General features: G+C 40.2%; 1 protein-coding gene across 4 annotated transcripts in view; it reads left to right on the forward strand.

Annotated features, from left to right (window-relative positions):
• Nucleotides 1-23841, forward strand: part of arhgap12b (Rho GTPase activating protein 12b) — a 191967-nt gene that overhangs the window by 136680 nt on the left and 31446 nt on the right. For 2 of the 4 annotated variants that reach the window (XM_078233355.1, XM_078233375.1), the window contains 5 exons: nt 392-475; nt 664-725; nt 1971-2052; nt 13131-13244; nt 21740-21844. In XM_078233355.1, coding sequence (XP_078089481.1) covers nt 392-475; nt 664-725; nt 1971-2052; nt 13131-13244; nt 21740-21844 — 447 coding nt within the window. The remainder of the gene's footprint in view (nt 1-391; nt 476-663; nt 726-1970; nt 2053-13130; nt 13245-21739; nt 21845-23841) is intronic. The other 2 variants (XM_078233365.1, XM_078233385.1) reach the window with 1 other exon arrangement.

Raw genomic sequence — 23841 nt, forward strand, 5'->3', positions numbered from 1 at the left:
CTAACCTTGGTTTCATCTTTACTGTTAACATATTTTCATAAGTTATTACAGTTTGCTGTTTACTTACCAGCCTGAACTGTTAGTATGACTGCATCTTATTTTAAATTATTGGCACGACATTATTAATCAACTTTTTTTTTTATTCATTCACAGAATCTGGGCATTGCTGGCTAGGTCAGCATTTATTGCCCATCCCTAATTACCTTGATAAGTTGATGATGAGCTCTCTTGAAATACTGCAGGCCATGTAGCTGTCCACAGTGCTGTTAGTAACGGAGTTCCAGGATTTTGAAATATCATTGAAATTGACATTGAAATAATGTTTATGATTTGATCCTCACGATCTTTCTTTAAGCCTGTTATAATGTCACAACTTTTTTTGTCTTTTTAGGAGCCTGCAACTAGTCCAAAGTTAATCCACGACAATAACAATGAACCACCCTCATCGCCAAAGTATCTGCAGTCTTCACCAACTGTAAGTATACATTAAGCAGCAAAAAAAATGACTGCCAATTAAAGTTAGTCTAAATGTCATGTGAAAGAAAATTATTATTTCTAGCTAACGGCAATGAATTAACCAAACTAGAAATTACTTAATCAACTCCATTGCTTGCTGTGTCTTGCAACGCCAAACAAACTTGTCGTCTTTGACTAAATTTGCAGGTTTCTGAAAAATATGGATTACTTAACGTAACAAAGATCACGGAGAATGGCAAAAAAGTCAGGTGAGTACACAAGACACAGGCAACTTGTTTGAAAATTCAAATACTTTAGTGTTTTCCCCTCTAATGGTAAATATGACATTTTAACGAAAAACTGATTAAGCACCGGAGGATAGCATGTTTCCAATTTGTTACCTGACTCAACCAGCCGATTTTCAGTTATAACATTTTAAATTAATGGTCTGTTTGCCACTTTCTAAAAAAGATGATATTGAAAATGTGCACCTCAAAGACAATTTCAATTAAAAATTTGAACTCCAAAGGATGGGTGGAAAGGTTAAAAGAAAATAATTTATATTGTCAAACTCACCTTCAACCCATCCATTTGCAGATTTATTAGCGATGAGTCAAAGGTGACTAAGCAGCTGTTAACAAGCGAGTCTGCAGCAAAAAGCCTTTCAGAAGGTTGCATGCCTTCCTTTTAATAGGATTTTTTAAAATCCACGGAGACCTCGTTTCCTAGAGGGTTTAGAGCATTGCCTATGGACTAGAAGGAGCAGAAGTAGTTTCCCATCTGGAATATGCCTCTCTGTCTGTCTGTCTGTCTGTCTGTCTGTCTGTCTGTCTGTCTGTCTGTCTGTCTCTCTCTGTCTCTCTCTGTCTGTCTCTGTCTGTCTCTGTCTGTCTCTGTCTGTCTCTGTCTGTCTCTCTGTCTCTCTCTGTCTCTCTCTGTCTCTCTCTGTCTCTCTCTGTCTCTCTCTGTCTCTCTCTGTCTCTCTCTGTCTCTCTCTGTCTCTCTCTGTCTCTCTCTGTCTCTCTCTGTCTCTCTCTGTCTCTCTCTGTCTCTCTCTGTCTCTCTCTGTCTCTCTCTCCTCCTGCCCCCTTGCTCTATTATCAAAAAAGGATCTTGTTTATTTTCTCTAAGCAGAAAATCACCCAAATTACAAGGATAGTGCTCACAGTTTCTGAAACATGACTGAAGAGGTACTAGCATCACAATTCTAGGCGCAACATTATAATTATATAAAGAGATGCAATAGTTTTATATCAGAAATTGAAATACTACAACTATTTGAAGATGAATAAAAATGATTATTCACTATTTTATGTCTTTAGCTTAGTAATTATTAATTTGATTCTGTGTAAATCTGTAACTAAAATTAATATACATTACCTGTATTTCTAATTCAGGAAGTTATTAAAATTATACTTAGAATATTTATGGTTGAAATATATGCTATTTAAATATATTTTGTCAGAATAATTCTGTGTATTTTAATGGGTATGTTTTAACAAATTTACTTATAGGAAGAATTGGACATCATCTTGGACAGTCTTGCAAGGGTCATCTCTGCTATTTGCCAAAAATCAAGGCGGCGGAAGTAGCTGGGTAATAAATATTTCTGACATGCTTTATAATGTAGTACATATACGTTGTCCTTCCACTACAGTAATGATGCTCAGAGTAATTTTATTGCAGTGTATATGAACTGTTCAGATCACAGCCCAGTAACAGGAATGATGGTATGCAACATTGATGCATTATAGTATAAGCACATTAGATCGCCTGTCATTCTCAACCATGGATTCTTAAAAATCACAAGTTAGTGAATGCAAATAACTATATCCAACTTTTAAATGTACATTTCTTTTTGACAATTTGGTGCATAAATATAAGCAGTTACATTGGTACATTGTATTGCAATTTTTAATTTATCATTTTAATTACTTTTAAAATGTGCAATTTTATGCAATGATGCAATTTGTTAAAAGATGGGTGTTATTAAGTTTTCATTACTTGTGCCCAGTGGGTTCAGCAGTTAAGTAATAATTCTTTGCATTTTTCTGGAATTTTCATTCACATTCCTGAAATATGCATTATTATGTGGTCCTTTTGCAAGTAAATTAAATCGAGCATTATCTTACCACCTTGTAATTAGAATTGAGAAGATAGTCAAAATACTAATCAGAAATTAATTTTAAATTATAAATGGTAACCATCATATCACTTTAATTGGAATTGCTACCCACATTGAGCTATTGCTGGTCTTTTGTGTTGTCATACTAGTGAGGAGGGTTTGGTAGGTGATGTCTTATTGCACAGCTAAGGGCTTGATTGCATTCCTTTTTTATGCCTATTATACTTTATTTGCTTTGGTGCAGGGCAGTAGTGGAAGTGGAAAATATTGCAAAAGAATTTTTGATACTGTCTTTCATTTTAAAAAAGTGCATATTTTACTAGCTCAGACCTGTGTTACGGTCCTAGTTGATATTATAACTGGAAGGGAAGTTCGCAGAATGGAACCCTAGCTCAAAACACCGTAACTTTTACTTCGTTCATAAAATGTGGAGAAACAGAGTCACAGGACTGCTAATTAGTTTTAACGACAAAAAAATTATTAAACATATATTGGATTATGGTACAATACACCTTTATCCCCTCAGCTCACCAATTGCACACACATTTTAAGATTAACGTGGATTACAAGATGCATCTTAAGCTACAATGGTCTCATTAACACACACAGTCCCTTTTAGGCACACAAGATGACAGTGGTACAGCACACTCCCCTCTGAATCTAAATGAATGTCTATGGATTTCTCCTCAGGGTCCCCCAAATGATTCTTCCACCACCTTGTCTCAGGCTTCCACACGAGTGATATAAAATTCCCCTTTTGAAAGTCACACTTTCAGTCTTATTTTAAATTATGCTTTCCCTCCACTGCTTCCATCAAGGGTTCATATTTAGGTTTTCCACCTCTCCCTTCAAGTTTCCATTGTCTTGAAGGCTTTTACGTAAGCTCAAAGGTCCAGCTACCTATTTCCACAATTATTTCAAATAGTGTCTCCCAAACTTTGGTAATTTAAAGTTTATTTATTAGTGTCACAAGCAGGCTTAATGAAGTTACTGTGAAAATCCCAAATTCGCCACATTCCAGCGCCTGTTCATGTATACTGAGGGAGAATTTAACATGGTCAATCCACCTCTCAAACCTTAGCCCTACAACAGAAACCTTACTGGCCTTTCATGGTCTAATGCCTTTTCAACTCCCTGTGGCTTTACTGAACAGTACTCAGTGGCATAGTGATATTGTCACTGGACTAGTAATCCAGGGACCCAGGGTAAGATCTGGGGACCCGGGTTCAAATCCCATCCCAGATGGTGAAATTCGAATTCAATTTTTAAAAAAACTGGATTTAAATTTTAATGGTGACCATAAAACCATTGACATTAAAAACCAATCTGCTGTCCTTACCTGGTCTGGTCTGGCCTACCTGTGACTCCAGGTCTGCAGCCATGCGGTTGATTCTCAAATGCCCTCTGAAGTGGGTAATAAATGGACAACAAATGTTGACTCAGCCAACAACACCCACGTTGATTATCTGTTCTGGTTCCCAGTTTTCTCTATTCTATTCCAAACCTCTTGGAAACTTCTCTTAATTTCTCTATTTTCCTTAACTAACTGGACATCTGTTTTCTTAACCATAGTATGGCTTTTCTTCTAGCAAGGCTGAGAGAGGTATTCCCTCTTTAACCTTCTAAAATCAACTGCTCCGAGCAGAGCTAAAACTGCCTCTCATTACCTATCTCCAACTGCAATCAAATGAACTAAACTAAAACTTAAAAGCTTCTCTACCTTATGAAACCCCAGTTACTAAGCAACCATTGCTGGTCAATGTACTCTTCACGCTGTAGCCCTCTCGAAGCACAATAGAATCACAGTTGGAATTGAAACCAAGCCCTACACATATATAAAGACCTTTGCCCAGCATGAATCTGACTACAGGTTTTACCCTTCCAAAGATACACATAATAAAGTAAACTGACTTAAGATGATACCTTATTTATAATGTTTACAAATATAAATCCCTTAAGACAACCTTTGTTTTCCTAACATCTGTTAACTGTACATGGCACACCTGTACTTCCACAAATATGCTGATGTTTACTGAATATGTTTGCACATGTAGAGATACTCTTAAGTATATTAAATGATCGGTATTGGATCAACAGTCAATCAATACCATCACAAAACAGATTGACAGTCATTCATATTGTTGCTGTTTGTGGGATGAGGCTGACACAGAATTATCTATGTAATGATGGGCACTGCATTTCAAAAGTAGCTCATTGTGTGAAGCTTTGACACTTTTTAAGGACTAAATGAAATCTAAAATTTCAATATTTCCTGAAGATACGCAGTGTGGTTACATCACCATATGTCTCATGTCACAAATATATGTTTTGTTTAATTTAACCTTGTCCTATCATGCTGCAAATAAATTTAACTTGTACTAAAGTATACTCCGATCAAATCTGATGTAAAAATCTAAAGTGAAATAGTAAGGAAAATTATTGTAAATTGGTATGAATAAGCATATTTTGAAGTGGTCGCAGCTATTTTTCTTCCTTTGACGTACCCCAGAGGCTGCAATTATTTTCTTTTGAAATTGTTTTAAATTTTTTAATAAATCTATTTACAGACTTGGCATACCTGCACAAGTACCAGAAAACAAAAAATGCAAGAAGGTTCCCCTGAGTTTATGTTCCTAGAATTATGCTTTTTTTAATTACTCTGCGAAAACAAACAACAATTAGGATTCCACCAAGGAGTCCCGTAATATATCTGTACCTTGCAAATATGGAAATACTTATCCCCAGAATTTGCTTTTTAGCTTTTGAGGAAATAATTGGGTAACCACTTGTATGATTCCATTGCCATTTCTTTTGATTTTAAATCAATAAAACCACACAAAATTGTTTCATACACTTGGATGAAAGTATAGTGTTTTATCCATGTGCAGTTTTAAATGGTGTTTTTTTCCAGATTGGTAGGGTGTCGATAACATTGTGTCCCAGGCATCGGTACTGGGATGACTTCTGTTTTCCATTTTGGAAGTTTGAAGTTTGCTCATGATACCAAAACAGAGTCATGACAAGCTAAGAAAAAATGCAGAATTTGGGAGTTGCAATTTGACACAGAAAAATATAAAGCTTTAAATTTCTAAAAAATTCTATATGTAAAATAATTCATAGAAATCATAGAAACCCTACAGTGCAGAAGGAGGCCATTCGGCCCATCGAGTCTGCACCGACCACAATCCCACCCAGGCCCTACCCCCACATATTTTACCCACTAATCCCTCTAACCTACGCATCCCAGGACTCTAAGGGGCAATTTTTTTTAACCTGGCCAATCAACCTAACCCACACATCTTTGGACTGTGGGAGGAAACCAGAGCACCCGGAGGAAACCCACGCAGACATGAGGAGAATGTGCAAACTCCCCACAGACAGTGACCCAAGCCGGGAATCGAACCCGGGACCCTGGAGCTGTGAAGCAGCAGTGCTAACCACTGTGCTACCGTGCCGCCCTAATTATACCCTAAATGGTAAAACTCAGATTACAGAATCAGAAACTAGGGAGGCAGAAACATAGAGAATGCAAGGTCTTGGCAAGTCTTAAAAGACGCATGGAATTTGAGTTTTGTACTTAACAGCATTGGATATTACATAGGATATACAGCACAGGAATGGTCAGTTCTTTCCAACTAGTGTGTTGTTGTTTATGCTCCCGACAAGCCTCCCACTACCCTACTTCATGTGAGCATATTCTCTTACTCGTTTCTTCCCCTTAGGTGCATCTGTGCTATTCATCTCAACTACTCCATGTGGTAACAAGTTCCACATTCTAACCATTTTTGATTAGAGATTTTTCATGAATTCCTTATTGCGATTTATTAGCGACTGTCATTAATCATGTCTTCTCCCCCACAAGAAGAAACACCTTTTCTACATCTACTCTATAATACCCCCTTCATTATTTTTAACACCTCTACTAGGTCATCCCTCAACTTTCTCTTTTCTAGAAAAAAGACACAACCTGTTCAGCCTTTTCTGATAGTTATAACCCCTGGTATTATCCTTGTAAATATTTTTTTAGACCTTTTCCAATGCTCCTATACCCTTTTTGAATATGGAGATCAAAGATGTGCCCGCTTACTGAGAATGGTTTAAGTAAGGTTCTGTACATTTTTAATGCAGCCTATATTTCAATTAGAGCAAGGCACTGATATTTGTACAAAGCAATGATTAGAACACAGTTGAACTACTTGCAGTTTTAAATCTTTCATTCAGAAAGAATATGGGAAGAATACAGTGAAAAATCACATAATTGATACCAGGACAGTTTAGAGTAATGAGATTTCTTTTCATGGATATCAAGAAATTTATGAAGAGATTCTTTTGTGGTTATCAAAATTGCCTACTGTTGAGTTTAACCAGACTTCATTGTTAGTTGTGGCCACTTTCATCCAAACATAATATGGCCTCTTGCCTAAGATTTGTATCTCATACAAGAAGGAATTGCTTCTAAAATGATACTGAATGATTGTAGCATTGCAGTTCAGTTGCATATTAGTTTTAGACAGACTTGTTATTGGCATGGGAACATTGTGCAGTGTCAGGTGACAGAAGTGACACACTCAGGAGCACCCTTTGTGCATTGAACAGCGCGATAGGGTGCAGCCTTGATATCACAATCAACAAGCTGATGCAGTGCACAAATGTGCACCAGTGAATGCACAGAGATCATGTTTCTTATTCACCCTGAAACAACAACGATGGGCCTGGCTCTGGGGCTATTTAAAGCGCCACCCAAAAAGTTTCAGCTTTTGACTTGCTTGTGTTCCAGGTTGGTGAAAGTATTGTCGTGAATTTCTGGAGAATTATGAAGGTTTCTGCTGACCACAGGCTGAGAGAATTGCGTAGCCTTTGATAAATATAGAGGCAGGTATTGAAGGGCCAGTTGCTCTGCAGCAGCAACAAAACCAGCAGAGAAGCGAAAGAGGGGAGCCTCTGTCAGGCTGGAGGAAAATAAAAATTTTTTTGAGAAGATGATACCCCAAGATGTCATAACATGTGCATACATTGGGATGAGCAAGAAGCAGTGCTTCAATGCTTCACTTTAGTAAGAAGATGGTTTTGTCACTTCCTTCACAAAGACCTGGTCTTCCCAGTACCAGTGAAGATCATCATTGTTGCTTCCTTCTGTGCAGCCAATTCCTTTCAGTCAGCAACCAGCAACATTAGCAAGGTCTCCCAGGTTGGTTATCTCCTTATCAAGGAGATGACCAAGGCAATCTACAAGAGAAGAGGAGATTTCATTCTCTTTTCCCTGAGGAAGGAAGACCACAATAAGGGCAAGTGAATTCACTAACATTGTGAGCTTATTGATGGTGTAGTGCTCCACAGATCACATGTTCATGGCTGTTGTTCTCAGTAGTGAGTAGCTACTTCCCTGGAAGCTATAAGTGTGTTTTCACCCTTCAACAGTCAGTGCTACTGATGGAGTTTGGGCCTTCGGGACAAATAACAAGATTGCTGCTTTGAGGCAGAGGAACATCTCCTCCAGACATGGCCCCTGACCCCCTTCCAAAATCCCACCATGGAGGTCAGAATGTATCCACACTAACATTGTAGAGCAAGCCATGAGTCTGCTGAAGCTGAGACATGACTGCCTGGATCACCCATGGGGATCTCTGCATAACACACTCCAGACGTCCTCTGTTTGCATTCATGTCTTGCATCTTCCATGGCCTTGCTATTATGAAGGCTGCTATTTCCTGAGATCCTTGGGAGGAAGAGGAAGTAAAGGAGGAGGAGGAGAAGAAAGAGGGAAGACTACATGCATCAGTTGCACCGAGACATAATGAAAGGGACTGCATGTTGAGGTTTCCTTTCAGTTGAAAGGAACTTCTTCATCACCCTCAAAATTGACCCATCATCCCTTTGCAATATATCCATTTCCCAGGGCTTGCATGAGGAGAGGTCTGGAAAGTTAAAGACAAAGAACAAGACAATGGTGCAGGGTAGCTATGTGAGTAACGATAACCAGAGTGTGATAGGAAGGAGCAGAACATACGCACACAAAAGTGCAGCAGCAATAAGGTCAGAATAGAGAAAATGATAGGCAAAATTACTAGATCTTTATCTGAATACAAGTAGCATTCATAATGAGATGCATGAATTTGTAGCTCAAATCGAAATAAATGAATATGATGGCCATTACAGAGACATGGTTGCAAGGTGACCAAGGCTGAGAACTGAATATTCGAGGGTTTTTGACATTTCTAAAAGATGGGAAGAAAGGAAAGGGAGTTGGTGAGCTCTTTTAATAAAGGATGAGAACTGTACAGTATTAAGAAATCATCTTGGCTTGGTAGATAAAATGGAATAAGTTTGAATGAAGAAATGGTATTGGAAAGTCACTAATGGGAGTAGTTTATACACTCCCCAACAGTAACTACGCCACAGGACAGATTATAAATCAATAAATAATGGATATTTGCAGGAAAGATGTTGCATGCAATAATTGTGGACGATTTTAATCATCATATAGATAGGATGCATCAAATTGACCAAGGTACCCTGGAGGATGAGTTCATAGTGTATATTCGGGACAGTTCCTTAGAACAGTACATTCTGGAGCCAACAAGGAAACCAGCTTCTTTTGAGCTGGTAGTGGGTAATGAACAGGATTAATTAATGAGCTCAGAGTAAAGGATCCTCTAAGCAAGTGTTCAGTATATGATAGAATTTCGCATTCAGTTTGAAGATGAAATCTAGGTCTGAAGCTAGTGTCTTAAACTAAATAGATACTAGAAACAGGCCAAGGATGACTTATAACGTAATAAAGAAGGAGAAATTAGAGTATGTGAGTAAGCTACAAAAAAATATAAAAAGACAAGAAAAGCTTCTACAAGTATATAAAAAGGAAAAGAGTAGCTACAGTAAGCACTGGTTCCTTTAGAGAACAGGACTGGGGAATTAATGGGAAACAAAGAAATGGAAGAGACGTGGAACAGGTATTTTGTACCTGTCCTCACAGTGGAAAACAGAAAAAGCATCCCAAGAATAATAGAAAATTAAGAGGCAAATGTAAAATGGTCACTATTACTGGAGAAAAACTACTAGGAAAGCTAATGGATTTAAAGGCTGACAGTTCCCTGGACCTGATGACCTGCATCCAAGGGTCTTAAGAGCGGCTGCAGAGGCAGTAGCATTAGTTGCAATCTTCCAAAATTCCCTAGATTCTGGAATGGTTCCAGTGGATTGCCAAAATTCAACTGCAATACCTCTTTTCTAGAAGGGAGAGAGATAGCAAGAAAATTTTGCAACCCATTATGAAAAAGTAGTAGCAGGGAAATCATTATACAATGAAGCGGAGTCATTGTGATCTTATGAAAGGGAATATTTTTCAAAATCATTCATGGGATGCCGACGTCGTTGACTGGGCCAGCATTTGTTGCCCATCCCTGAGGGCATTTAAGAATCAACCACATTTCTGTGGATCAGGAGTCACATGTAGGCCAGACCAGGTAAGGACAGCAGATTCCCTTCCCAAAAGGACATAGTGCACCAGATTGTTTTTTCCAACAATCGACAGTAGTAGTTTAATAGTCATCCGTAGACTTTTAATTCCAGATTTCTTTATTGAATTCAAATTTCACCATCTGCTGTGGTGGGATTCGAACCCGGGTGTCTGGGTTAAGAGTCCAGCAATGATACCACTACGCCACTGCCTCCCCATTGTGTTTGACAAATTTGGTATAGCTGTTTGAGAATGTAACAAGTAGGGTGGATAAAGGGGAACCAATAGAAATGGTATATTTGCATTTCAAAAAAACATTTGATCAGATGCTGCTTACAAGGCTGCTACACTAGATAATGTTGGGGGTAATATATTAGGATAGAATTGTTACAGCGCAGAAGGAGACCATTTGGACCATCCATATCTGTGCTGGTCTCTGGAGAAGCAATTCCCTACCTTCTGCCTGTAACGCTGCACGTTTATCCTTTTCGGATAATCTAATTCCCTCTTGCGTGAAACCTGCCTTCTCAGGCAGAGCTTTCTGGATCCTAACTACACGCTGCGAGAACATGTTTTTCTTCGTGTCTCCGTTGTTTTTTTGCTAATTATCTTAAATCTGTTCCCTCTGATTCTCAATCCTTTCAAAAGTGGGAACAATTTCTTGCTATCTACTCTGTCCAGATCCCTGATGCTTTAAAATAAGCCGACAAACTGTTTGCTTTATTAATTGCTTTCTCAACCAACTGCCTCCACCAACCTCTCAGGAGGCTTGTTCCAGATGCCTATCCTTTTTTTTGGCAAAGACCAATGCAAAATGTTCATTTAATACCTCAGCCATGCCCTCTACCTCCATAGGTAAATTCCCCTTTTTGGTTCTTAATGGGCACAACTCCTCCCTTTACCACCCATTTACTAATTGTGGCAGATGGAATTTAACCCTGAAAAGTATGAAGTGATACATTTTGGAAGGAGTAATTTGACAAGAAAGTACTGAATGAATGGTAGGACACCAGGAAGTTCTGTGGAACAAAGGGACCTTGGCATGTTTGTCCAAAGATCTCTGAAGGTGGAAGGGCATGTTAGTAGGGTGGTGAAAAAGGCATATGGGACACTTGCCTTTATCAATCGAGGCATAGATTACAAAAGCAGGAAAGTCATGTTGGAGTTGTACAGAACTTTGGTGAGGCCACAGCTGGAGTACTGTGTGCAGTTCTGGTCGCCACATTATCGAAAGGATGTGATTGCACTGGAGGGGACGCAGAGAATATTCACCAGGATTCTGCCTGGGATGAAACATTTAAGTTATGAAGAGTGGTTGCATAAGCTTGGGTTGTTTTCATTGGAGCAGAGAAAACTGAAGGGGCGACCTGATCGAGGTGTACAAGATTGAGAGATATGAACAGTGGATAAGGAGCAGCTGTTTCCCTTAGTTGAAGAGTCAGTTACAAGGGGACATAGGGTTCAAGGTGAGGGACAGAAAGTTTAGCGGGGGATGTGAGGAAGAATGTTTTTACCCAGAGGGTGGTGACAGTCTGGAATGCGCTTCCTGTGAAGGTGGTAGAGGCGAGTTGCCTCACACCCTATAAAAAGTATCTAGATGAAGACTTGCACATCATAACATTCAGTTCTATGGGCCAACTGCTGGCAGATGGGATTAGGTGGGAATTCAGATCTTTCTCATGTGTCGGAATGGACTTGATGGGCCGAAGGGCCTCTTCTGCACTGTATGGTTCTATGATTCTATGTGCCCAAACCGCACACTATTCTGACTTGGAAATATATGGCTATTCTTTCACTGTTGCTGGATCAAAATCCTAGGACTGCTTCAAACTGAAACAAAATTTCCTGCCATAAAAATGCAAATCTTAAAATTGGTAGCCTAACTTTAAGTGGTTTCAGATCAGGTCATTTGGAAATCTCCCAGTGCTCATTTTGTAGGGTGCTTCATGAAAGAGGTGGCTGTGCACACAGAGGAAACTTCTGATTCACATCACCGTTAAGTCTATTCATGCCTTTGTGTCTTGCCTCATCCTGTCTTTGCAATATCCTTCGTCCTTTAAACTCCACCCTAATCTGTGCCACTACTCCTGTGACTCTGGCCTCTTCTGCCCATTACCACACTGTTTGCACTATTCCTTCAACTGTTTAAGATGCATACTCTGGAATTGCCTCCCTAAATCTCTTGCACTATCTACCCTCCTCTTCTCCTTTAAGACCATTCTAAAACCCACTTCTTGAGCAGCCGCCCTTTGCTAGCCTTCCTAACTGTTTGTGAAGTGCTTTGGGATGCTTTTCTCTATTAAAGAGATCACATAAATGGAAGTTATCGTTAAGAGGTTTGGATTAGTTCATTCATAATCAAACTAGCCAAGTAGACGCCAGTGCCATTCAAGTCTTTCCAGTCACACCAAATTTCATCCAAAACATTCTGAATAACACTGCAGAAAACAAAGCTGTTACAGCAATCAGCTGTGAATTTTTTTAGAACTGTGGAAAATAAGCAGACTTTTGTTTTGAGAGAATTGTGTTTGAGAGAATTTTTAGATACGTGCAAAAGATACCATTATTTTACACCAGATGAAATCCATCAAAGCTGTAAATAAATACTGTAGTACCAACAAATCTAATGGGCCAGAAATTTCCTCAAACTCCTTGCACAACTATCTGTATGTCAATGTGGCAAATCTAATTGATTGCTCACAAGGAGAAAATGTGTTTATTTTTCGAATGGAAACTGGAACTAGATACTAATTTTCCTTCCTATTGTGTAATTGAAGTAAGAGCTTCCCCTTGATATGACAATACGAAGTTAGTTGAGCTTTTTCTTAAAATTGGTTTTGCCAAAGTAACATTGAAGAGGATCTGTTTATTCATATGTAGCTGACAGATTGCACAGTTTAAAGATTTGGCATTGCTGTAATAACTAATGTGGGACAAGTCTTGGTTTAGTTATCACCTAAGTGTTTGGGAAATCGTGTATTGTTGCAAAAAATTGTCAGTGGATATTTTGGTTGTATATCTGCAAAATATATTGTTGCTACTGTGTTGTGCATTTCATTTGTGACTTCACTTTTCTTCCCTCTTTCTACCAAGTCATTCTACCATTGGAGCTCAGTTCCAGAGCTCCTGCTTTCTCTTCTTGCCACGTGGAAAAGTGCTGTCAAGTGTCGGCCTGCAGTCACCTATGTAAACTGTCCAACTGCCACTGTATGTTCTTTCTGCATGCACCGTGACATTTAAAAACGCATAACTACATTTCATCAGCGTTTCATAGGCTGCAGTAATTTGGGGTGTGCTTAGCTAGAAAATCTCACCTGCTTTGCTTGCTTGCTTGCATGCTTCTGGTATGTTTAAGCCTTTTGTGGTACCAGTCTAAACAACTTTGCTGTACTTTCCAATATTACAATTTCTAGAAAACTGCTTTAATAAACGGGCCTTTTAACATCACTTGCGCGTATAGAGTTTACTACAATGCCTACTTCATTACATTACAATGGAATTAAGTTTTTGTCTCCTTCCACAGCAGAAAAACAAATGGTCATGTTACCATCTTTTATGGGAATGCATGATGCTTTGTGGTTGCCATTAGTCCTGATCTGTACTCCATATTAGGATATAGTTCTATAGGACAGATTTGTGTTAATCCTGGTGGTACTACATTCTTTATCACCATCAAATTGGAATTCTGATCAAGATCAAACCATAGTTGATCATTAATGGTATTCAGCCATGAGTAATCGCCTTGAAACATTCTACCTGGTTTTTGGAGTATGTGTCTGCTTTGGAGTTGCTGTCCAACTATGTTGATTTGTAATAACCAACTTTAAAATACATATAACTTGGTTATAAAAATAGCATAAAAGTAAACAATGGAATGAATACTTGAAGTCTCATTTTGCATAAACAAAGAACAACAGTGTAGGAATGTAGATGCTATATTTTACCTTGTTTGTTCTGCTTGGCAATTGTTGTTTTGTCATGGAAAGGAAAAAAAATTACCCAACTGTTTTTTGCCATTCTGGTCTAAGCCCTTCTCTAGTCTCAAAATCTCTATTGAATGTCGTTGAGCCTTTTCAGTGAGCAATTCATACAACACTTTATGCCATACAGCATTCAGAAAAGGGAAATTGTTCCAAATTCAGCACACTGGTTAGACAGGACTTTTACCCAAAAGCAAGTCTGATTATCAGATTCCTATCGATGGAAAGAGACCTTGGGATACATTTTTGAAAAGTGGACCTCAGATTTTGAGTTGAATAAAAAGCCTTGAGTAAGGAAATATTCTTTAAGAGCATTTCAGGAAAGATGCACCAAACAAGTAATGTTCAATGCCAGTTTGTAAGCTTTGAGAGCTATAAAGAGGGTTCATTTCTAGACATTGGATTGCCAGTTGATACATTCCTGCCCAATATCAGATCTTAGAGAGTGCAAGGAATTCAGGGCGCCAACATTTTAAAACCTCATCTTAATATCCCATACCTTCCGAAGCACCAAGTCCAATTCGGGTTAATAGTGACACTTAAGGCCAACAATGGGAAGCAACTCCAAGCTTCTTTAAGAATAAAACATTCTTGGGTTGGGACAATGCTGGTAGCTCTTGAGAAGGTGGTGATGAATTTCTTTTTTCAGATGCTGGGGGTGTGTAGTGAAACTACTTCCACAATGCTGTTTGATGGGGATTTTGAGCGAGTGAGATGGAGGAATGGTGACATATGTCCAAGCCAATTGGAGATCTTAGAATCTTAGAAACCCGACAGCACAGAAAGAGGCCATTCGATCACAATCCCACCCAGGCCCTACCCCCATATCCCTACACATTTACACACTAATCCCTCTAACCTATGCATCCCAGGACACTAAGAAGCAATTTTTAGCATGGCCAATCAACCTAACCCGCACATCTTTGGACTGTGGGAGGAAACCGGAGCACCCAGAGGAAACCCACGCAGACACGAGGAGAATGTGCAAACTCCGCACAGACAGTGACCCAAGCCGGGAATCGAACCCAGGTCCCTGGAGCTGTGAAGCAGCAGTGCTAACCACTGTGCTACCGTGCCGCCCTTTTAAACTTGGAGGTGATAGTGTTTCCATGCATCTGCTGCCCCTATCCTTCTGTGATTCAGCTCATTCTGCCAGACTTGTTCCGATTGTTCCTTTGAGGGCGGTTAATCTCACCTCACCTCTTGAACTTAGAGTTTGCATCCATGATTGGACCGAGGGTGTAATGAAGCCTGGAGTAGAGTGGTCTCGGTGGGACCCAGTCTGAGATTGACATAGAAACATAGGAACTAGAAGCAGGAGTAGGGCATTCGGCCCTTCGAGCCTGCTCGCCATTCATTTTGATCATGGCTGATCACCGATTTCCACACACACACACACACACACACACACACACACACACACACACACACACCCCCCCACACACCCCCCCCCCACTGTATCCCTTTAGCCCCAAGAGCTATTTTCTAATTTCTTCTTGAAATCAGACACCAATTTTGACGAGCAGGTTATTAGTGAGTAAGTATAATTTGGAAAGACCCTTCTATCACTTGGCTATTTTTGAGAGTGGGCTGAATGGACAGTAATTGGGTAGGTTGGGTCTGTGTTGCTTTTTATGGACAGGATATACATATGCAATTTTCTGCATTGTGGCATAGATGCCAGTGCTGTACCTGTACTGAAAAACATGGCCAATTCTAGAGTGCAAACCTTCAGTGTTATAATGTGAATGTGCTATAATGTTGTTTACTGTGTTCAGTGCGTCTTACTGTCACGTAGAATGAATTAAATTGGCTGAAAACTTAAATTGGCTGAAAACTTATTTATGAGGACCTCAGGAGACTGAAAAGGACCAGAGTTTCAGCACTCCTGGCTGAAGATGGTTGCATATGTATCAGCCTTGTCTTTAGGACTTCGGTGCTGGGTCCCACTGTCATTGACGATGGGAATGTTCAAGGGGCTTCCTCCTCCCATTAGTTGCTTAATTATCTATCACTATTCATGACAGGATATGGCGGTATTTTTTAAGCTTTGAATGAGTTGTTGGTTGTGAGATCACTTAGTTATGTCCACAGCATGTCTCTTTCACTGTTTAGTATGTACATACCTTGTGCTGTAGTTTCATCAGATTGGTTTCTCATATTTAGCAATGCTGGGTGCCTCTTTCATTGTGCCATCCTCATTGCACCAGTGTAGAGCGCTCATTGGCTTGGTGGTGATGAGAGGGTGAAGGATATGCTGAGCCATGAGGTTACACGTTGTGATGGTGTACAATCTTGTTGCTGCTGGAGGCTGATGGATACCCCGTTCTGGACTATAAAAGGCATTCTTAACATATAGTGTGATGGTAGGGCTACAATACACAAAAGAGTCTTAATCTCTACAAGGACTGTGCAATAGCCACACCAACAAATGCAGTCGTGCACAGATGAACCTGCGACAGCTATATTGGTGAGATGTGGTCAAAAGAAGAACAAAGAACAATACAGCACAGGAACAGGCCCTTCGGCCCTCCAAGCCTGCGCCGCTCCCTGGTCCAAACTAGACCATTCTTTTGTATCCCTCCATTCCCACTCCGTTCATATCGCTGTCTAGATAAGTCTTAAACGTTTCCAGTGTGTCCGCCTCCACCACCTTGCCTGGCAGCGCATTCCAGGCCCCCACCACCCTCTGTGTAAAATATGTCCTTCTGATATCTGTGTTAAACCTCCCCCCCCTTCACCTTGAACCTATGACCCCTTGTGAACGTCACCACCGACCTGGGGAAAAGCTTCCCACCGTTCACCCTATCTATGCCTTTCATAATTTTATACACCTCTATTAAGTCTCCCCTCATCCTCCGTCTTTCCAGGGAGAACAACCCCAGTTTACCCAATCTCTCCTCATAACTAAGCCCCTCCATACCAGGCAACATCCTGGTAAACCTCCTCTGTACTCTCTCCAAAGCCTCCACGTCCTTCTGGTAGTGTGGCGACCAGAACTGGACGCAGTATTCCAAATGCGGCCGAACCAACGGTCTATACATCTGCAACATCAGACCCCAACTTTTATACTCTATGCCCTGTCCTATAAAGGCAAGCATGCCATATGCCTTCTTCACCACCTTCTCCACCTGTGACGTCACCTTCAAGGATCTGTGGACTTGCACACCCAGGTCCCTCTGCGTATCTATACCCTTTATGGTTCTGCCATTTATCGTATAGCTCCTCCCTACATTATTTCTACCAAAATGCATCACTTCGCATTTATCAGGATTGAACTCCATCTGCCATTTCTTTGCCCAAATTTCCAGCCTATCTATATCCTTCTGTAGCTTCTGACAATGCTCCTCACTATCTGCAAGTCCTGCCAATTTTGTGTCGTCCGCAAACTTACTGATCACCCCAGTTACACCTTCTTCCAGATCATTTATATAAATCACAAACAGCAGAGGTCCCAATACAGAGCCCTGCGGAACACCACTAGTCACAGGCCTCCAGCCGGAAAAAGACCCTTCCACTACCACCCTCTGTCTTCTGTGACCAAGCCAGTTCTCCACCCATCTAGCCACCTCCCCCTTTATCCCATGAGATCCAACCTTTTTCACCAGCCTACCATGAGGGACTTTGCTTTACTAAAGTCCATATAGACGACATCCACGGCCCTTCCCTCGTCAACCATTCTGGTCACTTCTTCAAAAAACTCCACCAGGTTAGTGAGGCATGACCTCCCTCTCACAAAACCATGCTGACTATCGTTAATGAGTTTATTCCTTTCTAAATGCGCATACATCCTATCTCTAAGAATCTTCTCCAACAACTTCCCCACCACGGATGTCAAGCTCATCGGCCTATAATTACCCGGGTTATCCTTCCTACCCTTCTTAAATAACGGGACCACATTAGCTATCCTCCAATCCTCTGGGACCTCACCTGCGTCCAGTGACGAGACAAAGATTTGCGTCAGAGGCCCAGCGATTTCATCTCTCATCTCCCTGAGCAGCCTTGGATAGATTCCATCAGGCCCTGGGGATTTGTCAGTCTTTACATTCTCTAACAAACCTAACACTTCCTCCTTTGTAATGGAGATTTTCTCCAACGGTTCAACACTCCCCTCCGAGACACTCCCAGTCAACACATCCCTCTCCTTTGTGAATACCGACGCAAAGTATTCATTTAGGATCTCCCCTACTTCTTTGGGCTCCAAGCATAATTCCCCACTTTTGTCCCTGAGAGGTCCGATTTTTTTCCCTGACAACCCTTTTGTTCCTAACGTATGAATAAAATGCCTTGGGATTCTCCTTAATCCTGTCTGCCAAGAACATTTCGTGACCCCTTTTTGCTCTTCTAATTCCCCGTTTGAGTTCTTTCCTACTTTCTTTGTACTCCTCCAGAGCTCCCTCCGTTTTTAGCTGCCTGGACCTAACATACGCCTCTCTTTTCTTTTTGACCAGTCAAATAGATTAAATTCTCAAACCAGGATGGAACTTTAAAACTCATTCTCTGGGGTTGCCAATCCTGTAACATAAACACTATGCTACTGTCCATTAAATTTCCCATCTATAATTCACCTGCCGAGGAAAGAACCCTTCCTAGGATTTTCCAAAGGGTCCCTTCTATATTATCCTTCTACAAGGGATTATTTCATCCATTTAGCTGGATTTTCCTCATTTGTAACACAAGTTCCAGTGTCATTACTAGTTTTAAAATGATTAGAAGCTCAAGCAGTTGTAATATGTACAGTGGCAGAATCCAGTACTAATGAGAGGTATTTGCAAGCGTCTTCAGCCAAAAGTGTCAAATGGATGATTCTCAGATGCAAGTGGCAAGTCAATTTGATATTACAAAGTGCTGAGTGCATTGGACATGGCCAAAGGCTTCAGGCTTTTACAGCATCCTGCCTATTTGGCTAAATGCCAGATGTAGTTAAGTTTACAATGCAGCTGGCACTCTGACATCTGCCTGATAACTTGAGGTATGTCTTAGCTCCAAAAAATCATGGCAAACTTAACACAGCCAATTACTACATATCGGGGAGATGGTGGCCTAGTGGTAATGTAACTGGATAAGTAATACAAAGGCCTAGATTAATACTCTTGGAACATGGGTTTAAATCCCACCACAGCAGAATTAATAAATTCAATTAATTACTAAAAATCTGGAATTGAAAGTGAGTCTCAATAATGCTGACCATTAAACCACCATATACTGTTGCAAAAACTCATCTAGGGCATTTGTCCTTTAGAGAATCTGCCATTTTTATCTAGCCTAGTCTACATGTAACTCCAAACCCACAACAATGTGGTTGACTCTTACCCTCTGAAATGGCCCAGTAAGTCCCTTAGTTTTACTAAACAGAAAGGTCAAAAGAATCGCCAGGTGTACTGCAGTGACTCAAGAAGGAAGCTCACCATCACCTTCTCCAGGGCAATTGGGGATGGGCAACACCTTGCCAGCAAGACTGATAATCTATGAAATAAAAAAACCCTAATATTCAGTGATGCTCCATGATGCTGTTTTTGTTTTGCCAGAACCATTCAGCTCCAAAGCCCATTACAGTCTAGATCCAAACATGGATGTAAGAGTGAGTACAGTAAGGAGTCTAACAACACCAGGTTAAAGTCCAACAGGTTTATTTGGTAGCAAACGCCACTAGCTTTCGGAGCGCTGCTCCTTCGTCAGGTGAGTGGAAGATCTGCTCATAAACAGCAAACAGGGCATATAAAGACACCAACTCAATTTACAGAATAATAAATAATGATTGGAATACGAGTCTTTACAGCTAATCAGGTACAGACAATCTCCACATCATGTAAGAGTGAGTGCCAAGGAGAGGTGAGAAAGGCTATCCTTAACATCATAAAGACAGCATTTAAGTAATTATGGCACCAATGAGACTTAACAAAATTGAGGTTAGTGGCAAACCAGTCAGTGGCTCGATTCATACCTAACATAAACGAGGATAATTTTGGATGTCAGAAGCCAATCATCACAGCCCCAGGACATTGTTGTAGGAGTTCCTCAGGGCAGCATCTTTGACACACACCATAATTCATCAATGACTCCCTTTGTCATAAAGTCAAGAAATGAGCATTTTAGCCAATTCTAATATTTCAACGCTTACAAGTCTTTGAATAATAAAGCAACCTATGTCAGCCTGTAGCAGAATCTGGACAACATATTTCCTGATAAATGATAGGTAATATTTGTGCCACACAAGTGCCAGGCGATAACTCCCAATAAGAAAGCTATTCCATCACAAAATTTCATTATTGACCACCACACTACAAACATCTTTGGAAGAACGACTGTCATGCTTAGGAGTGGGCCAGAGGTTGAATACCCTGAAAGTGACTTGCTTTCTGACCCAACAAACCCTTTACACCATCAATAAGAAGGCACAAGCTTGGGTGTGATGTAATACTCACCACTTGCTCAATGTCTGCAGTTAAAAAATCTCAGCTTGGAGCTGTCCATTTGTTTAGTGCTCCAAGTACTGGACATCAGCCCCCTCCACCACCAATGGCTGCAATATGCATGATTTACAGGAAGCACTTCAGCAACTCACCATGGATACTTCAACAGTAGCTCCTAGTCCACTAACTCCACCCAGTAAAACAAGAACAACAACATCAGGAAAACGCAATCACCTTCCAGTTCCTTCAAGTCACAAATCAACCTAATATGGGCATACACCATCTTTCCCTCGTTGTTGAGTCAAAGTCCTGAGCCAGGTAGATGTTAACTTGTATATGATGGTTTCAAAATTTTCCAGATGAAGTTTTGGATTCACTCATGGATTCTGGGTCTAATGTCATTGTTTGCATATATGGTGACCCTGCATTTTTTTTTCTTATCCAACGATCGTTCGTGCTTTTTCGAGAAGTGAGCATTTATCCAGGATACAATGTAAAAAATAAACTAGGGTCCCAACCCGATCATTCACATCGGCCGTCACTTCCTCCCTTATAGTGACTGGTGATTTCTGAGTGAAATTACATCAGGCCCTATTTATATGTAGAGTTTGAAATTATCTTGAAAAATATGATCTAAAAGTATGTAATTAAACAGTCATTTGAGGAATAGTCAGGAATACATACTTGATAGAAATCAAACCCTGTAGGTCACAATGGTGCATTTTGAACAATATATTAAAAATTCAGTTTTAGTGTAGCTAAAAGTTATATGCAAGTAATTGGTGTTTTATGGAAAATATGTTTTTAATAGGGCAGATTGATCCTGGAATTCCCAGAATCAATATGGGTCAAAATTATACCATTGCAGCTCCATACAATTTCTATTATAATGATCATAAACATGATATCAGAACACATTGGTGGAACTTTGGAAGCAGGTTTAACATGTCATCTCAAACTCATTCATGTTGGTAACCATTTTCTCATTGTTTTTTGGCAATTCCATTCCCCTATTTGAGCCATTTTGACTGGAGATGATATCAATATCCAGAATGTATTGTTTGAAGTGTACATGTTGATGAGGCCTAGTTCAATTATAATGTTGTGCAGAAGTCAGATAGGTTCTAAAGCGTAAGATGGATCTTTTGGAAAGTACTTGAGTGACCAATACCTAGAAAATGCTACCTTGTGAAGAGGTCCATGATGTCAGAAAGGGAGGAGACAAGATTGATGAAAATATAAACAAATTCATGTTTTAATTGGTTATAATTCAAGTGAACTTTTACAATTTCAATTTTTGACGTTTTAGAAATTTGGTGGCAACCAATCCAAACCTGAGTTCACTGTGGATCTAAAAGGAGCTGCATTAGAATGGGCTTCAAAAGACAAATCCAGTAAGAAGAATGTGATTGAGGTAAATCTTTTAGTTTATCAATGTAGTTTTCTATGTTCCATGTTCTAAGCACCTAATCATCCATGGATGCTTAATCATTGCTTTGTTGTATTATTCATTGCTACTCACTAACGTTTTAGATTAATGTATTTTATTATATTAAAACAATCAAGGGATGTGATGCAAACCCAGATTAGTTACATTTTCTGCTATTCTCAGGTGTTTTGCAGTACTTCCCTGATTACTTACCCCAGGGCTCAGTTTTGATTAGTTTCTAAAGACTTGTCAAACAAGTTACACAGCCCTCAGATGGAGGGCTCTGGGATCTGAGATTTAATCCAGACCAAATTGGTAAATGAAAGTTTCCTTTCCTTATTGTATGAAACGATTTTGAATGGTGTCAGTCTCAGTGCCCAGTGGATTGAGAGCATGACTTAGAAATTGGCTGTCTCACTCAAAGCCAACTATATCTAATGTACCAAATGAGATGTTATGTTATAAACCAAGGCAAGGTAAGGTGCTCCTGTCTGGGATAGAGTTGTTTAGCTTAATGATTGATGCAACAAACTTCGCATCAATTGCATTGATGGTCGTCATCAAAGCTTTAAAAAACAACAAAGAATAACTAAGAAAGCGATAAGGAAAGGAAAGATAGATTATGAAACTAAACTAGCTCTAAACACAAAAAAATAGTAAAAGTTTTTACAAATATATAAAAAGGAAGAGTGGCTAGAGTGAATGTTGGACCCTTGGAGGACGAGAGGGGGGATTTAATAGTGGAAAACGAGGAAATGGCAGAGACTTTAAATAGGTTTTTTGTGTCGGTCTTCACGGTGGAAGACACAAATAGTTTACCGAATATTAACGATCGAGTGTTGGTAGGAGGAGAGGTACTCAATACAATTATTGTTACTGGAGAGGCAGTGCTTGGTAGATTAACGGGACTGAAGGTGGACAAGTCCCCGGGCCCGGATGGAATGCATCCCAGGGTACTGAAAGAAATGTCAAAGGTAATAGCGGATGCGTTAGTGGTTATTTATCAAAATTCACTGGACTCTGGGGTAGTGCCTGCTGATTGGAAAACGGCTACTGTTACGCCGCTGTTTAAAAAAGGGAGTAGACAAAAGGCGGGTAACTACAGGCCGGTTAGCTTAACGTCTGTAGTTGGGAAAATGCTGGAATCCATCATTAAAGAAGAAATAGCGGGCCATCTGGATAAGAATGGTTCGACCAAGCAGACGCAGCATGGATTCATGAGAGGAAAGTTGTGTTTGACGAACTTACTGGATTTTTATGAAGATGTGACTAGTGCGGTTGACGGAGGGGAACCGGTAGATATGGTGTTTTTGGATTTTCAAAAGGCATTCGATAAGGTGCCTCACAAAAGGTTGCTGCAGAAGATTGGGGCACACGGAGTTGGGGGTAGGATGTTAGCGTGGATTGGGGATTGGCTATCCAACAGGAAGCAGAGAGTTGGAATAAATGGGTGCTTTTCTGGTTGGCAGATGGTGACTAGTGGCGTGCCGCAGGGATCGGTATTGGGGCCTCAACTGTTTACTATTTACATAGATGATCTGGAGGAGGGGACTGAGTGTAGGGTACCAAAATTTGCTGACGACACAAGATAAGTGGGAAAGTGAATTGCGTGGAGGAAGCGGAAGGTCTGCAGAGAGATTTGAATAGGCTGAGTGAGTGGGCGAGGATCTGGCAGATGGAGTATAACGTTGGCAAATGTGAGGTTATTCACTTTGGAAGAAATAATAGCAAATTGGATTATTATTTAAATGGAAAAAAATTACAACATGCTACTGTGCAAAGGGACCTGGGGGTCCTTGTGCATGAGTCGCAAAAACTCAGTCTGCAAGTACAACAGGTGATCAAGAAGGCAAATGGGATGTTGGCATTTATCGCAAGGGGGATAGAATATAAAAGCAGAGAAGTCTTGCTGCATCTGTACAAGGCATTGGTGAGGCCGCAGCTGGAATACTGTGTGCAGTTTTGGTCCCCTTACTTGCGAA

The sequence above is a fragment of the Mustelus asterias genome, chromosome 2 (assembly GCF_964213995.1).
Source record: "Mustelus asterias chromosome 2, sMusAst1.hap1.1, whole genome shotgun sequence".
Lineage (NCBI taxonomy): Eukaryota > Metazoa > Chordata > Chondrichthyes > Carcharhiniformes > Triakidae > Mustelus > Mustelus asterias.